The sequence below is a fragment of the Myotis daubentonii genome, chromosome 3 (assembly GCF_963259705.1).
Source record: "Myotis daubentonii chromosome 3, mMyoDau2.1, whole genome shotgun sequence".
Lineage (NCBI taxonomy): Eukaryota > Metazoa > Chordata > Mammalia > Chiroptera > Vespertilionidae > Myotis > Myotis daubentonii.
Window position 1 is genome coordinate 61163046 of NC_081842.1, and position 18181 is coordinate 61181226.

Sequence of the window (18181 nt, forward strand, 5' to 3'; positions counted from 1 at the left end):
TAACTTCTCCTTTTTTTTAAAAAAAAATCTTTTTTAATTGATTTTAGAGAGAGGAAGGGATGGAGGGAGAGAGAGACAGACAGACAGACATCAATTGGTTGCCTCCTGTACCCAGCCAGACCATGATTAAATTCACAACCTGGGTAGGTATCCAGACCAGAATCTAAACCGCCACCTTTCACTATGTGAGAACAATATTCCAACCAACTGAGCCACACCAGCCAGGGCAGCTTCTCGCTTTTTGACTCCTATTTTCTTTATTTTCTTCACTTTTCCCCTTCTTTCCCTTCATTAGCTACCACACTTTTCCTACCAAAGACCAAATGACTACTACCTAGGGGGAAAGAGGATTTCTTTTTTCAAGCCCTTCACACACACCTACGTACCTACCTACCTCCTCTCTCTCTTTTTCTCTCTCTCTGTCTCTCTCTGTCTCTCTCTCTCTCTCTCTGTATGTGTGTGCACGCACTCGTGTGCCCTTACCCCAAATCCTATATAATAAAAGACTAATATGCAAATCAGCTGAATTGCGGAACGACTGGTTGCTATGACACATACTGACCACCAGGGGGCAGGAGCTGCCCCCTGGTGGTCAGTTCTCTCCCACAGGGGGAGCACCGCTTAGCCAGAAGCCAGGCTCATGACTGGTGAGTGCAGCAGCTGTGGCAGGAGCCTCTCCCGCCTTCGTGACAGCACTAAGGATGTCCGACTGATGGCTTAGGCCTGCCCCTGGGGAGCAGGCCTAAGTCATCCGGCAAGAGGGCGCAGGCCAGGCTGAGGGACAACCCCCATCCAAGTGCACGAATTTCGTGCATCAGGCCTCTAGTCTATACTAATAAAAGAGTAATATGCTGCCCTAACTGGTTTGGCTAACTCAAGGGTCCCAGGTTCGATTCCGGTCAAGGGCATGTACCTTGGTTGCGGGCACATCCCCAGTAGGGATTGTGCAGGAGACAGCTGATCGATGTTTCTCTCTCATTGATGTTTCTAACTCTCCATCCCTCTCCCTTCCTCTCTGTAAAAAATCAATAAAATATATATATTTTTTTAAAAGAGTAATATGCTAATTAGACCGGGAGACCTTCCGGAGACCTTCTGGACAAAGCCAGGGGCTTTGCAAACTGCCCCAGGCCCCTCACCCAGGCTGCCCATGCCCCAGCGGGGACCCCCACCTTGATGGGGGTGTGGCCAGCCTGCACATGGCCCTCAGCCCCTCTCCCAGGCCAGCCATGCCCCCCAGCAGGGACCCCTCACCCCTGATGGGGCATGGCCAGCCTGCAAACTGCCCCAGCCCCTCACCCAGGCTGGCACTGCCCCAGTGGGGACCCCCACCCCGATGGGGGCGTGGCTGGCCTGCAAACCGCCCCAGGCCCCTTGCCCAGGCTCCTCAAGGGGGCCGCCACCCTGATCTGGGACCCGCTTCAGGGCAGACCAGCCAACCCCCACCTGTGCACCAGGCCTCTAGCTTAAGGGTAATATGCTAATTAGACTGACATCCTTCCAGACAAAGCCATGGTGGCGGGGCCAAGGCAGAGGCAGTTAGGGGTGATCAAGCTGGCAGGGGAGAGCAGTTAGGGGGATCAGGCCAGCAGGCAGGCAAGTGGTTAGGAGCCAGCAGTCCCAGATTGCAAGAGGGATGTCTGACTACTGGCAGTCGGACATCCCCCGAGGGGTCCCGGGTTAGAAATTGTGCAGGCCAGGCTAAGAAACACCTTCCCCTCCCGTGCACAAATTTTGTGCACTGGGCATCTAGTAAGACCTAAAACCATCGTGACCCCTCAAGTAGGCATACAGATACAGAGAAAGATAGATGATCTAGTAAAAGAGGGTAAACAAATGGGCAGCATGGACCATGAGTAAAGTGACTACAAACCCTGATGAGTTTATTTTAAAGTTTATCTCAAATTAAAATCCCTGGTCATATGTTCTTATTTTCAAATGTTGGGCATTTGGTCATAGAAATCTTTTAATTTAAAAGTGCCTGTATCCTGAATATGTTGAATGCCTTTCGTGCCAATTTGTTTGTCTAGTTGTCTTTCCATTTTCTATTTCTGTTGATCAGACATAGACAGTTAACGTTTTCTCTCTGTGTATCCTGGGACCTAACACACTGTTTCATGTTCAATATTTTTCAGTGGATAGATGGATTTTAAAGAAGCCTTTCTATTTTAGCAGATTTTTATCTTAATTGCGATGGTAAATCTGACTTTTAAGTTACTGAGAATACTACATCCTGTATTCATTTTTATTCCATTTTCATCCCAGCCGTGGCAATTGGGATTCTCTTTCTTTGCTAGGTATAAGATTGCATTTAAAATTGATCTATGCTGTTTTATTTCATGAACTATAGTCATATTCTTTTTTTCTCTGGCACCATCACCCTCAATTCCTTAGTCAAATATTATCAGAGTAGTTTGGGAAAATCTAGTATATTTAAGTTATTAAAAGATGGAAATAGATCTTATTGATATGCTTAATCTCAAACTTTTGGCCAGTGCTTCTCCCAGATATCTTGAGTTCTCAGGCATATTCTAATTTTAGCAGATAGTGTCTTGGTTTCTCTGTAGCTCATTTAGTTTCAGGCATAGGTTTATCACATCTTTTTTTTTTCTTTTAAACTAGTGTTTTACTGTAGTATCACATATTGTTACCAATAAAGTTGTTTCACATACAAAGTTAAAAGTGAGCTCTAACCTATGTCTTCTTACTATTTCTCTAGAACTGTCCAGTAATCCACCTCTAGCTACCATTCTTATTCCTCCTCATGCTCGGATTCAAGCAGCTGCTTCAACCCCAACAAATGCCACAGCAGCCTCAGGTGAGAACATATAAGTCTCTTTTATAAAAATGTATTGTTTTTTTAAAAGTCATGATTACCTCCATTTTATTTCTTTTGATACATGTGAATATTTAATACCTTCCAAGTATCAACAGCACAGCCAAAAGAATAAATGTGAATGAAATAGTGCTCTATTTTCAAAAAGCACAAAAGGATCCCATAAATAACTTTTTATATAAGGCGTAAATATCTTATGTTAAATTTTTTTATTATTTTTAAAGTCACACTTTCCATATAATTTCTTGATTATATATCAAATGAGATGCCAATAGCAGAAAGCAATCTGTACAGACGTAATGTCATTGAAGATAATTCACTTTAATTCCAACACCCTGAATGTAAACTATATTAGTATATTAGAGAGGCAAATTTTTAAGAAGTAAAAAATATAGATTGGTGAGTTTAATCATTCAACGGGACTAAAACTGCAATGCAGGTACATTTAACTAAGATTTAGATGAGAATGTGATTAGGTCTTCTATCAAAAAAAACCCTCGTTGGTCTCCCAGGATACAGCTTAGTGTACTGCCGGTCCCTTAGCCAATTAGTGGTGTGGCCTGTTTTGGCACAAATCACTGTCATTACAGATATGCTGAAAGTACCCAACCCTTGTGTGAATTGAAGTTCTTCGGAAGAATGGCTGGATGCTGTTTAAAATGAAGTTAGAAATATACTAGGTAGCCTACTCAGGCTCAGAATTTGGAATCCCCTCTTTTCTTACAAAAAGCAGATGTCAGAAGCTGACTTTATTTTCATTAAATCATTTATTACATTGAACTAAGTTGGATCAGACCCATTTTTGCCTAAGGGCATTTATGCTGCAGGAGATGAAATCTTTCATTATTAGTTCCCTGCATTTAACAGTAAAGTCAGAATCCATCTGTTGTCTGACACAAAGTTGTTTGTTTTTGTCCAATATTAATCTTTTGCAACATTGCTAGTGAAGATTAAAAACACTTCATGCTAGTCCATGTCCTGTCTTCATTCCAGAAGTCTGGAAAGTTCTCTTTTTCACTTCTAGTTCTATTAGCACATGCTACCTTGAGAAAGGCATTAAAACTTTATTAGTTTTAGTATGTCTTGTTAGTTTTCTCATTTCTGTAAAATGAGTGGCAATGCTCTCCTAGAAAAATTTTATAAAAGCCAAATATGTACTAAAATATGCTTTAAATCTTTTAAATGTAAAATACAGAGTTTTTAAAAAATATATATATGTTACCTATCTATTTAAAACAAATATAGATTGCTTAGATGAGCTGTTAATAACTTACTAGATCACAGGTTAGGCTATGTTGATTGTTCAAAACCTGAAATAGACCCTAACCTTGAACTAAATGCATTTGCTTGTTGAGCTAGTTTCCAGAGTTTTATCAGAATTACTTTAGACTATGAATAAAAATAAGAATTATGATTGGAAAGTTTTGAGTAATTTTAAGTGATTTTCTTTACATATATATATATATATTTTTTTTAATTGATTTCAGAGAGGAAAGAAGAGGGAGAGAGAGAGAAACATCAATGATGAGAGAGAATTATTGGTTGGCTGCCTCCTGCACGCCCCCTATTGGGGATTAAACCCACAACCCATGCATGTGCCCTTGGCCAGAAATAACAGTGGTAAACTGAGTGCTGGAGTTACTAGTATGCCTGGGACCTTCAGTCCATAGGCTGACACTCTATCCACTGAGCCAAATTGGCTAGGGCTAAATGATTTTCTTAATGTGAGATACTAAACCAGCCGTGGGCAAACTACGGCCCACAGGCCGGATCCGGCCTGTTTGAAATGAATAAAACTAAAAAAAAAAAAAAAAAAAAAAAAGACCGTACCCTTTTATGTAATGATGTTTACTTTGAATTTATATTAGTTCACACAAACACCCCATCCATGCTTTTGTTCCGGCCCTCCAGTCCAGTTTAAGAACCCATTGTGGCCCTCGAGTCAAAAAGTTTGCCCACCCCTGTACTAAACTAAGGTTTTTAGGCAGTTTGCCTAGTAGGAATGTAAGGTTATTTTTACATTCGATGCAGGTTATAGTAGTTACCCAAAAAATATTTTCATTGCTTTATGTGTATACACACACACATACATACATATTCTTATAGCTACTGAAGTCAGATTTCCACATAAATAATGGAAACTGGCACTGGACTGTGATCCTTAAAGTTTACTTCAAAGTTGAAGTAAATCAGGGGGTGGAGAACTTAATAGAGGAATAGTAGGCTGAGAGCAGAGCTAAAATTAGTTTAGAAAAATGCATGTCTTGAATAGCTTAATAGTTACCAAAAGAGGATTTCAGATATTGCTCTGAATTTCCTAGTAGCTAAAGTAAATAAATGTTATCTGTTAAAATTTTTCACTGTTCGTTAGATTAAAAGTACACTTGTGGCTTAGGAGAAGCGAAGTGTTTCTGGCCCTGCTGTGAAAAGTATTTCTTCTCCGTCAGGGCCTTGGATTTGGTATTGTAAGAGATATAGGAAATGAAGTTCTCATCACCATTTCAACAATAAATGTAATAGTGAGTTTCATGTGGATACTTCTGAGTATCCCTCGTGTAAGCTAAAGGTATAACACTACAGTATAGTTAAAGGAAAACAGTTTCTTTGGGGCCAAAGTAGTGAGAGCCAAGTATGTTATCAAATATATCTCAGGTAATACTGATCTAGATGAATGGATTAACTGTATGACATGAACAGCTGCCTGTATTTAAATAAATATATATGTATGTTTATATATTTTTTAAATAAGAATTTGATGGTGTGAATTATATTTTTTAATAAGACCTTAAAATATACATGCTCTCTATTGCCTGCCTTAGCTTCAGTTTCTTTAGCCATAAAACAGGAATAGTAACTACCCACTGCATAGAGTTCTGAGAAGTAAGGTACAAAATGTATAGAGTGCACAGCTTGTGTTTTGCTCAAGGTCTAAGTAGTGGCTACAGGTGAATTGATTAAGACCCAGTGGAAAGCATTACTGTGTGTATAGCAAGAACCATTGAAGTTCATACTTTATATTGCACTAATTCCACTTTAGGGATTTATCTTCAGGATACATCTACCGTGTACAGAGATAGGAATCTATAATAATAAAAGTGTAATATGCTAATTAGACCGACGTCCTTCCAGACGAAGCCGGGGTCCTGGGTGCCAGAGGGAAGCCGGTGCTGGCAGCCAGGGGAAGGAAGGCCTACTCTTGCACAAGTATTCATGCATTGGGCCTCTAGTAATTACATAATAGCAAAAAGGAGAGCCAGTATGATTTGAATGGTCAACAGTAGGAAATCGTTTTAATACATTATGAATCTCCATTTTTATTAACCATGAAATAATTATGAAGCTTATAGACATTTGTGGAAATAAATACTCAATTTATGTGGAGAAAATCTTTAAAAAATCTTATGTACCATGCTGATAATTCCCAAAATGTGTGGATAGGGACTAAATAGAAATATGCAAAAAGTTATGTTAAATTAGTAGGTGTGGATTTTTTTCCCTCTCAAAAACTTTTGCATTCTTTTTAAATTGTTAAAATACCTCAGTTTCTGAGGGCATTATAGTTGATCATGGCTCTGACATGACAAGCTCTTGAAAATTATAGGTATTACTAGTCTCAATTCAGAAAGTATAATTTCTTATTTTGATACGTGTGTGTGTGTGTGTGTGTGTGTGTATGTTCTGATTTTCTCCACACCCCAAACATCCTCTCATTCACTCCATTTGAGAGACCATTCATCTAAACTATTTGGTTAACAAATCTTGAGAAATCACAGCTTCACTAATCAAGAGATCACCTGATCCAGTTCTAGAATAGTTAAATGTGACATGTGGTAGGGAATTTTAACTACAGCAGTTTTTTTCTCTTCGTTTGTTTTGTATATCAGTCTGCAGGGCAATGGTTCTTTTATTAAAACTAATTTGAAAACTGATTTCAGTTCACCTCTCATACCTACTGAGAACTAATTGTTTATACCATGCTTATGTATATTCAGTAATTGGAAGCTCATTACTGAAAGAAGGAGCACATTCCATCTATATATCAGTCTGTTAGGAAGTTTTTCCTTTTTTCACCCTAAAATTTGTTCCCGTATACTTTTATCTACTCAGTGATTCTACTTTGGGGTTACATAGAACCAACCCATTCATTAAAATAATCCTTCAAATTTTAGTAATGGATAACATGCCTCTCATACTAACGAGGTTTTTAAAACTAACCCTGTTCTAAAGTGTCAGGGTGTTAGGTTTTCTATACAGTTGTATATCACCTGCACATTTTCATAAACACATCAACTCCTTGTCTATATTCAAGCAATTAATAAAATCTATCAAACAGGACAAGGCAGGGCTTTCTAGAGGTGGTCTTTTTCCCTTTGTTGAAATTACTGATAAAATAAGTTAAATGGGACCAGGCAAGGCTTACTAAAGATGATTCTTCTGGTGGTCTCCAGGTAATTGGTTAATCTTCTTGTTTGCTTAGCTACAGACCAACCTTACATATATATAATAATGTTATTTAAAAACTTTGTAAAATGCTTTGCTGTTGTCAATAAAACATTCAGTTTTCTTCTGTCAAAAAGGTATAACTGTCAAAGATGAAAATAAAACTTTTTTAAGACAGGGAAATTTCTAGTGCCTGAATGTGTATAAACTGCATTTCTGTAGTCCATGTTAAGAATTTGTTTCTTGGACTATAGGCTCTGTGTTTAATGACATTTACATGTGTAAATTGCCCTCACCTTCCTTGGGCTGCATTTTGTTTATTAGGATTTTTGTTATATCCTTTCCAGGTTGAAAACCCTTCTAACAGAAAAGGGAATCATGATAGGAGTTGGACAAGGTCTGTCTTCTCTGTCTTTTTACCTGGTCAGGGTATTTAACTTTTCTTGATCTTGCTTTGAAAACCTTTTGCTGTTACTTATTTTAACCAAGCCTGGCCTGTTTTCACATTGTTATTTTTTATTCTTCCTTGCATATGTGTCCTTCTTCTCATATATTTTTTAATATGAGCTCATATGAGAAAACCCTTTAAGCTGGTTTATTTGGTTCTTTTCCCTCTACTTTGCGTTGATATTATTTGCAATTGATTGGTCAGAAATTATTTTTCTAATTTTCTCTTTCTTGTCAATTGTTAGCCTCTTTTGAAGACTCTAGCCACAAAATCATACTTGTTAGTTCTCTGAACTTTTTGAAATTAATTTTGCTAAAGTCATGGTTCAGATTTAGCCGGAGCCAGAGATCCCATTTCCTTAATTATTATAGTTACTTTTACCCCAGAATTTCTGTCACCTATATCATCAGCCAGTTCTTCCTAGTTGGACAGCATCTCACATTTTTTTTTGTTTCCACTGATATTGAGAGATGGAATGTTAAATTAAGTCAGTGTATTAAATTCTCATTTAAACAAAATGACAATTACCATTTCTTCTCCCACTCCCCAAGTACTGTTTTTCTATGCCACTTTCACATGTGCACTGGGACAGCTGTATCCATATCCTGTCTAGTTGTAGACTCTGCAGTATGTGCCCTCAGGTGTTCCTCTTCCTAACCCTGTCCTTTCTGTTCTCTCTACCTTAACCTAAATGTATGTGAAATTTCATTAAAGTATACAGCTTAAAAAAAAACACACGGGTTTTTCTCTTATTAATTACATAATATATAGTTATTTTAGGGGTTGGGGAGTCTCCCATATTCTCACTTCCATAGGTAGTTAAAGGTAACATTATTTTATATATTAGTCTATATATGAATGGACAGAGAGACATGCTTTTATTAAATGGGCTTATGCTCTTACTGTATGGGAGTATATGATTGCATTATATTCTAAACCTGTATCATAATTTATTTAACTAATTCCTTATTCTTGGACATTTGGGTTGTGTCCCAGTTTTTAGAAGTAGAATTGCTGAGTCAAAAGGTATGAAGAATCTGATACATATTGTCAAACTTCCTTCCAGAAAGCTTTTACCAGTTTACACTGTCCACTGACAGTGCACATTTTTTCCATTTCTCCATTACCTTAACATTAGCCAGCTCAGAGTTATGGTAGGGGGAATAGGGTACACATGTTTATTTTTAGGTGTTACCAACTTAGTAGCCAAAGAACATGGTTGTCTTTCTTAGGTCCAGTATTTTACCCATTTCCTCCTATTGGCTCTGTGTTTGAAATAAGACCTATGTATATATGCCAGTTTGGCCAATTCACTGACACCAATGAGGTTGTATCTATTCTGTGTCAAGGTTTCAAATTCACTTGGTAAGTTAATACACAGGGTGAGGCAAAAGTAGGTTTACAGTTCTGAGTATGTAAAACACAGAATTTATTCTTATACTAGCGGCCTGCTGCACGGATTTGTGCACCAGTGGGGTCCCTTGGCCTGGCCTGCAGAGATCGGGCCAAAACCAGCTCTCCAACATCCCCCGAGGGGTCCCGGATTGTGAGAGGGTGGTTCTTGGGTGACACGCCGCGGAATCAAGCTCCCTCCTCTCTGGTTCCTGGTGCATCACCTGAGAACCACAGCTGCCAAGTCACCGCAGCTTGGCAGCTCCTGGGTTGAGTATCTGCCCCCTGGTGGTCATTGATGTCATAGCTACTGATCAGATGGTCGCTTAGGCTTTATTTATTAACTAGAGGCCCAGCTGGTCACACCCCCTTCAGGGTGGGGGTCCCCACTGGGGTGCCTGGCCAGTCTGGGTAAGGGCCTGAGAGCTGTTTTCAGGCTGGAGGGGAACTTAAGCTCCCAGCCTCTCCTTTCTTTCTTTTTTTATTTATTTTTATTTTGGGATTTATTTATTTACCTTCTATAGCTGTCACTGGAGCTGAGAGCTGGCTCCAGCTCTGAGGGCTGAAAGCAGGTTCTGGGCCTGTTTGGCTTCTATAATTGAAACTCTATTGCCATCACTGCAGCTCTAAGCTCTGAGGCCGAAGCTGGCTGAAAGCAGGTCTCTGGAGCTTGTTTAGCTTCTATCATTGCAACATAGTTGCTTAGAGTGCAGCTCAGAGCCCAGCAGCGGCAGGCGGGGAACGTTGGCTTCCTCCGTCACTGGAGCAAGCAAGCCTCCTATTCGCTTCAGACGGTGGCTGCTGGCCGCCATCTTGGTTGGCAGTTAATTTGCATATCCTGCTGATTAGCCAATGGGAAGAGTGTTGGGGTTATGGTCAATTTGTATGTTTATCTTTTATTAGATAGGACTAGAGGCCTGGTTCACAAAAATTTGTGCAGTTGGGGGGGGGGCGCCCTCAGCCCAGCCTGTGCCCTCTTACAGTCTGGGACCCCTCAGAGGATGACCATCTGCTGGCTGAGGCCTGCTCCCTAGGGGATTGGGCCTAAGCTGGCAATCAGACATTCCTCTGGCAGCCCGGCAGACCTCGGGGGATGTCCACTTGCCAGCGGGGAGCAGACATAAGCTGCAGTCAGACATCCTTAGCGCTGCTAAGGAGGCAGGAGAGGCTCCCACCACCACCGCTGTACTGGTAGCCATCAGCCTGGCTTGTGGCTGAGCAGAGCTCCTCTATGTAGGAGCACACTGACCACCAGGGGGCAGCTCCTGCATGGAGCGTCTGCCCCCTGGTGGTCAGTGTGTGTCAAAGTGACCAGTCATTCCCAGTCTTTCTGCTGTTAGGGTCAGTTTGCATATTACCCTTTTACTATATAGAATAGAGGCCTGATGCACGGGTGTGGGCCGGCTGGTTTGCCCTGAATGGTGTCCCGGATCAGGGTGGGGTCCTGCTTGGGTGCCTGACCAGCCTGGGTGAGGGGCTGATGGCTGTTTTCAGGCTGCCCACACCCGCTTCAGGGTGGGGGTCTCCAATGGGGTTCCTGGCCAGCCTGGATGAGGGGCTGATGGCTGTTTTCAGGCTGCCCGCACCCCCTTCAGGGTGGGGGTCCCCACTGGGGTGCCTGGCCAGCCTGGATGAGGGGCTGATCGCAGTTTTCAGGCTGCCCACACCCGCTTCAGGGTGGGGGTCTCCAATGGGGTTCCTGGCCAGCCTGGATGAGGGGCTGATGGCTGTTTTCAGGCTGCCCGCACCCCCTTCAGGGTGGGGGTCCCCACTGGGGTGCCTGGCCAGCCTGGATGAGGGGCTGAGGGCTGTTTTCAGGCAGGCCAAGCCTGCAACTGAAGCTCCCAGTCTCTCCTTTCCCCCCCTTTTTTTTTTCTGGGATTTATTTACCTTCTGTAATTGAAACTTTGTTGCAGCTCCAGCTCAGATGCCAGCTGTCTGAAAGCAGGTCTCTGGGGTTTGTTTTGCTTCTATAATTGAAACATAGTTGCATTTTGGAGCTGTTGCTTTCAAGCTCATAGCCCGGCGCAGCAGGCAGGGAACCTTGGCTTCCTCCATCGCTGGGGCAACCAAGCCTCATGTTCGCTTCAGCTGCGTGGCTGCCGGCCACCATCTTGATTGGCAGTTAATTTGCATATCACCCTGATTAGCCAATGGGAAGCATAGCGGCGGTATGGTTAATTACCATGTTTGTCTATTATTAGATAGGATATTATTGTACTATTTTCCATACAAACAACTGTAAACCTACTTTTGCCCCCACAGTGTATAGATACTTAAAAGTCAAGCCAGTTTAGTCATTATTTCACCATGTTTTTATGCAAAACCAAAATATGTTCTGTCCTATTAAGTCAAATTTTTTTACCTGCTTTTCCCCTACCTGCAAACACAATGTAAAATCTTTTTGAGTTGGTGAGTGTCCTATCAAGACCTTTCAGGTGTTCAAGTGCTCTTTGGTTCCTTGCCTGAAATCACCTACTTAACTTCATGTGCCTTTCCTTGTTCTTTATTCCTAAATTGTGGGGGGTTTTTAACTTAAAATATGAAAATGTTTCCTGTGTTTTCATGGCCTTCAGTTCCCTATTTTGAACAACCAAGCCTCTTAGTTAAAATGTGCTCTGCCCCTGAGCTCAGAGCAACTAAGACCTCTCCGCTGCTAGCAAATCAAATAAAAGCAGTCTTGTGGACAAGCCCTCCAGGTTTGCTGGTGTATGGCTGGCTCACTAGTGTCTGAATTTCAGTTCTATTTTTGAAATGACTAAAGCACCTTGGTGTCTTATGCCATACCTTTTCCTTGGAATGATAGGAAAAGAGAAGTGATGATGCTTTGCTGAAGAGGCTCCCCCTCTGCTCCCCAATTGTTACCCAGGCAGAATTGTCAAAATCACAGTAAACATTATGAGTTCATCTTACAGGTGATACTTTGATTTCATTAGTGTACATTATGATATAAATGTAACACTAGGGTATACCTTTTATTATCTGTAATGATTTTGTTGCTGGGCAAGATGATGAACACTTACTTGTATCAACTAGAAGGCTTTAACTTTTATAGACCCATAGCTCTGGAACACTAGTGCATAGTGGCACAGCTTTTGGAACCCAGTTTCTATGTTTATTTTCTGTCCTTTCCTCCCAACCTGTTTCCTTGTTTCCTATTCTTCTTATTTAAACCCTTTAACTACAATTTATAAGTGTGGCCTTTCATTTACTCTTTCCTCCTGATTTGCACATTTGGAGGGACAGGACTTGCTGATGTGTTGGGGAAGGGGGACATGAAGAATCTAAGTAAGAACTTTTGGAGTATAACCTGGTCAACTGGGTGGGCCAGTTTCCTAAATATTGAGACAGCTGCCCATCAGATCCAGGGCTCAGTTATCCAGGGACTCTTACAGATCTCTGAGAATCTGGGGGGAAACTGGGTCCTTTCCTAGAAAATTGTTTATGTATCATATATGGAATTTTGCATGTAAAAATTTACTCTAGAACAAAATCACATCCTCATGGACTCTGTTGGGAACCTGAAACCTTAGGGCTTCACCCTTGGTTTTACTGTGGGTTGCCCAACTTGTCATTTTTACCTCAGAATTTACACAGAATAAAATCGGTTTTAGTAAATACATGCACAAATTCCCCTTGTCACATCCAGTATAAAAGCCATGGAGCCATCAGCTTCTCTTAGGGTTAGGGAAAAAACAGTTGATCGTATGATGCAGTCTTTCTGTGTTACATAGTTTATTAGGAGCATTCCTGATTTCGTAGAGGGACTTGGTCAGTGGTGCTCTCATGGACTTGTGAGCATAAACCCTAAATGGCATTTAAGTTTTTTGACATATATGTACTAGAGGCCCGGTGCACAAAAATTTGTGCACTCAGGGGGGTGGGGGGGAATCCCTCAGCCCGGCCTGTGCCCTCTCGCAGCCTGGGAACCCTCAGGAGATAACGACCTGCTGGCTTAGGCCTGCTCCCGGGTGGCAGAGGGCAGGCCCAATCCCTAGGTGCAGCCCCTGGTCGGGCTCAGAGCAGGGCCGATTGGGGAGTTGGGGCGCCGCCCCGTCATGCACAGAGCAGGGCGGATTGGGAGGTTGCGATGCCACCCTCAGTCACGCTCAGGGTAGGGCCGATTGGGGGGTTGGGGCACCGCCCCATCAAACTCAAGGCAGGGTCGATGGGGAGGTTGCGGCGCCACCCCCTGTCACACACAGAGCAGGGGCCAATCAGGGGGTTGGGGCGCTGCCCCCTGTCACGCACAGAGCAGGGCCGATCAGGGGGGTTGGGGAGCTCCCCCCTGTCATGCACAGAGCAGGTTCGATCAGGGGGTTGGAGAGCTCCCCCCTGTCACGCACAGAGTAGGGCCAATAGGGGAGTTGGGGCACCGCCCCCTGTCACACACAGAGCAGGGCGGATCAGGGGGTTGGGGCGCCGCCACTGTCACACTCAGGGCAGGGCCGATGGGGAGGTTATGACTCTACCCAGTCACACACAGAGCAGGGCCCGTGGGGTGGGGGGTTGGGGCGCCGCACCCTGTCACACACAGAGCTGCAGGGTGATCAGGGGGTTGGGGAGCTCCCCCCTATCAGGCACAGAGCAGGGCCGATCAGGGGGTTGGGGCGCTTTCCCCTGTCAGGAACAGAGCACGGCCGATAGGGAGGTTGTGGCCCCGCCCCCTGTCACACACAGAGCTGCAGGGCGATCAGGGGGTTTGGGCGCTGCCCCCTGTCACGCTGATCCCAGTGCTGGGAGGCATATTACCCTTTTACTATATAGAATAGAGGCCTGGTGCATGGGTGGGGGCTGGCTGGTTTGCCCTGAAGGGTGTCCCAGATCAGGGTGGGGGTCCCCACTGGTGTGCCTGGCCAGGCTGGATGAGGGGATGATGACTGTTTGCAGCTGGCCACACCCCCTTCAGGGTGGGGGTCCCCACTGGGGTGCCTGGCCTGTCTGGGTGAGGGGCTGAGGGCTGTTTTCAGGCTGGGACTGAAGCTCCCAACTGCTCCTTTTATTCTTTTTTTTTTTATTATTCTGGCCAGCTTTAGCTCTGAGGCTTGGCTCCAGCTCTGAGGCCTCAGCTGCTGAAAGTAGGTATCTGGTTTGTTTAGGTTCTATAATCGAAACTCTATATCAACTCCAGCTCTGAGATCCCAGCCGGCTGAAAGCTGGTTTCTGGGGTTTTGTTTAGCTTCTATATTTGTTACAATGTTTCTTAAACTGCAAGCTCAGAGGCCGGCAAAGCAGGCGGGGAACGTTGCAGTCCTCCATCACTGAAGCAAGCAACCCTCATGTTCAGTTTAAGCTGCCTGGCTGCCGGCCGCCATCTTGGCTGGCAGTTAATTTGCATATCGCCCTGATTAGCAAATGGGAAGGGTAGCGGTCTTATGCCAATTACCATGTTTCTCTTTTATTAGATAGGACTAGAGGCCCGGTGCACAAAAATTTGTGCACTCGGGGGGGAGTGGGGTCCCTCAGCCCGGCCTGTGCCCTCTCGCAGTCTGGGACCCCTCCCTCGGGAGATAACACCCTGCTGGCTTAGGCCTGCTCCCGGGTGGCAGAGGGCAGGCCCAATCCCTAGGTGCAGCCCCTGGTTGGGCTCAGAGCAGGGCCAATTGGGGAGTTGGGGCGCCGCCCCCTGTTATGCACAGAGCAGGGCGGATTGGGAGGTTGCAATGCTTACCCTCAGTCACGCTCATGGTAGGGCCGATTGGGGGGTTGGGGCACCGCCCCCTGTCACACTCAAGGCAGGGTCGATGGGGAGGTTGCGGCGCCATCCCCTGTCACGCACAGAGCAGGGCCAGTCAGGGTGTTGGGGCTCCGTACCCTATCACGCACAGAGCAGGGCCCATCAGGGGGTTGGGGAGCTCCCCCCTGTCACTCACAGAGCAGGGCAGATCAGGGGGTTGGGGCACCGCCACTCTCACACTCAGGGCAGGGCCAATGAGAGGTTATGGGCTCTACCCTGTCACACACAGAGCAGGCCTGTGAAGGGGGGGCAGAGGGGGCGCCGCACCCTGTCACACACAGAGCAGGGGCGATCAGGGGGTTGAGGCGCCGCACCCTGTCACAGACAGGGCCGCAGGGCAATCAGGGTGTTGGGGAGCTCCCCCCTATCAGGCACAGAGCAGGGCTTATCAGGGGGTTGGGGCGCCTTCCCCTTTCACAGAGCAGGCGGATAGGGATGTTGTGGCCCTGCCCCCTGTCACACACAGAGCCGCAGGGGTGATCATGGGGTTTGGGCGCTGCCCCTTGTCACGCTGATCCCGGTGCTGGGAGGCCTCGTGGCTCGGCTGATCCCGGTGCTGGGAGGCATATTACCCTTTTACTATATAGGATAGAGGCCTGGTGCACGGGTGGGGGCCGGCTGGTTTGCCCTGAAAGGTGTCCTGGATCAGGGTGGGGGTCCCACTTGGGTGCCTGGCCAGCCTGGGTGAGGGTCTGATGGCTGTTTGCAGCTGGCCACACCCCCTTCAGGGTGGGGGTCCCCACTGGGGTGCCTGGCCAGTCTGGGTGAGGGGCTGTGGGCTGTTTTCAGGCTGGCGGGTGACTGAAGCTCCCAACCACTCCTTCTTTTCTTTTTCTTTTTATTCTGGGCCAGCTTTAGCTCTGGCTCCAACTCTGAGGCCTCTGCTGTTGAAAGCAGGTATCTGGTTTGTTTGGGTTCTATAATCAAAACACTGTATTAACTCCAGCTCTGAGATCCCGGCTGGCTGGCTGAAAGCAGTTTTCTGGGGTTTTGTTTAGCTTCTATATTTGTAACAATGTTTCAAACTGCAAGCTCAGAGGCCGGCAAGGCAGGCGGGTACGTTGGTTTCCTCTGTCACTGAAGCAAGCAAGCCTCATGTTAGCTTCAAGCTGCCTGGCTGCCGGCCGCCATCTTGGCTGGCAGTTAATTTGCATATTGCCCTGATTAGCCAATGAAAAGGGTAGCGGACGTACGGCTAATTACCATGTTTCTCTTTATTAGATAGGATGTGTTGGTTATCTGTTGCTACATATCAAGATACTCTAGTAAAATTTAGCAGCTAAAACAAGAGTAACCATTACCCCACATATTTTCTGTGGGTCAGGAATTCAGAAGCAGCTTAGCTGGATGGTTCTAGCTCCGGGTCTCTAGAGGTTGTAGTCAAAAAATATCAGCAGGCCTGCAAAGATCTGAAGACTTGCCTGGGGCTAGAACAGTGATGGCGAACTTATGACACGCGAACTCATTTTTTTGGTTGATTTCCTTTGTTAAATGGCATTTAAATATATAAAAATAAATATAAAAAATGTAAATCTTTGTTTTACTATCGTTGAAATATCAAAAAATTTCTATATGTGACATGGCAGCAGAGTTAAGTTCGGATTTTTCAAAATGCTGACACTCCGAGCTCAAAAGGTTCGCCATCACTGGGCTAGAAGATATCCTTGCAGGATGGCTCATTCATGTGGTTGGTGAGTCCCTGCTGGCTGTATGCAGGAGGCCTCAGTCCCTCCCCAGGTGTACCTGCCCATAGTGCTCCTTGAGTGTCTCACATGACTGCAGCTAGCTTCTCTTAGACCAAGTGATCCAAGGAGGAGGACAGGGTGGAAGCCACACATCATTATTTCTGAAATGATTGACAAGCCAATACTATTCACTGGGGAAGGAGACTACATTAGGGCATAGACACCAAAAGTCATTACTTATTAGGGCTATCTTGGAAGCTGGCTACCACAATGTGTAAGAATGATGTTATACTTTCCTTCCCAAAGCTAAATATTCTCTCTGTTCCCCCTCAAGGCCATCCTTGGTTGGTTGGTTGGTTGGTTGGTTGGTTGGTTGGTTGGTTGGTTGGTTGGTTTGTACTGCAGCAGCATCAGAAGGGTGGTAATGGGCATTGGTTTCTAGGAAGCAAGGAAGTCAGTGAACTGTCAGTTCTTTCCAAAACACTTGTATCTCTGTATACCCCATACAGACTTTGAAAATTAGAAAATAAAATAACTATACCTTTAATTCTTAACATCAATTCACTGATCTGTTTTAGTGTAGTAACCCTTTTAGATAATAACAGTAGGCTTCTAGAAATCACAGAGGATCATGTAAGGGCTAGGTCTGAATGAAATTAAGTTCTTTTCTCCCTTTGCTAGGAAGTCTTTTCTGCTGCTCCCTACTACCCATGAAAGTCGTCATCCTCTTACACTGTGCTCAGCTCTCCCACTTGTTAGTCCTCCAATGTTAGGCATATAACTTAATCTCTTTGTGCTTCCATTTGCCATTGCAAAATGGGGGCAATAATTTTTACCTATTTCTTGGAATTGTTGTGTGGGCTAAATGACATGCCTGCAATGTGTACTTATTACGATGTTTGGCACATTGGTAAGCACTCAGATATTAACTGCTGCCACTTATTTATTATGATGGTGATGGTGGATGTTGAAGTCACACTAAACCATTTTTAGATGCCTGTTCTAACCTGTCCATTTATTAAACAATTACTAGGTGCTATGCCAGCTGCAATGCTAAGCACTTCGTAAACCATATTTTGTAAATAGGTAGTATTATCGCCATTTGACAAGTGAGGAAATTGAGAGATAGAGAAGTTTAAGTAACTTGTTCCAAAATTACACAGCTATTAAGTTGTACAACTAGATCTCATACTCAATAAATGTTTGTGGAATTGGACCAGGTTTAAGAGATTGTCAGTGTGAATATCAGAAGAGCATTTCTTAAGACTAAAAACTAGAAACTGTACACTCAGTGTTTGGTGATTCATAGTTGGATTGGATGCTTTGGGATGAAAAGATCTTAGCCGACCCTGTAAACCCTAATGCTGAGTGGCGTCACTTTACCAGTGCGAATATGAAGGGAAGGGAATGCAGGAGAGCAAATGCTGCTTTTAAAGAGTTACTGTTTAAATGCTTCAGAGAAAAGTTACAGAAATCACCATACATATTCAAATCAAGTGACAGTTTTATCAGAATTTTAAATTAATGAGCATTATTAATTGACAGTGGGAACAAAATAAGTATGTAGCAAGAAGAATTTACGAATTGTAATTTTGTTCAGTCAGAAAGCCAAGTGGTCCATTGGAGCTATCTTTGAGTTTGTA

The 18181-nt window shown here is 44.2% G+C and overlaps 1 protein-coding gene across 6 annotated transcripts in view; it reads left to right on the forward strand.

Moving 5' to 3' along the window:
- Nucleotides 1–18181, forward strand: part of GSK3B (glycogen synthase kinase 3 beta) — a 179181-nt gene that overhangs the window by 153658 nt on the left and 7342 nt on the right. For 5 of the 6 annotated variants that reach the window (XM_059687736.1, XM_059687737.1, XM_059687738.1 and 2 more), the window contains one exon: nucleotides 2720–2818. In XM_059687736.1, coding sequence (XP_059543719.1) covers nucleotides 2720–2818 — 99 coding nt within the window. Of the gene's footprint in view, nucleotides 1–2719; nucleotides 2819–7623; nucleotides 7674–18181 lie in introns of all 6 variants that reach the window. The other variant, XM_059687739.1, reaches the window with a different exon arrangement.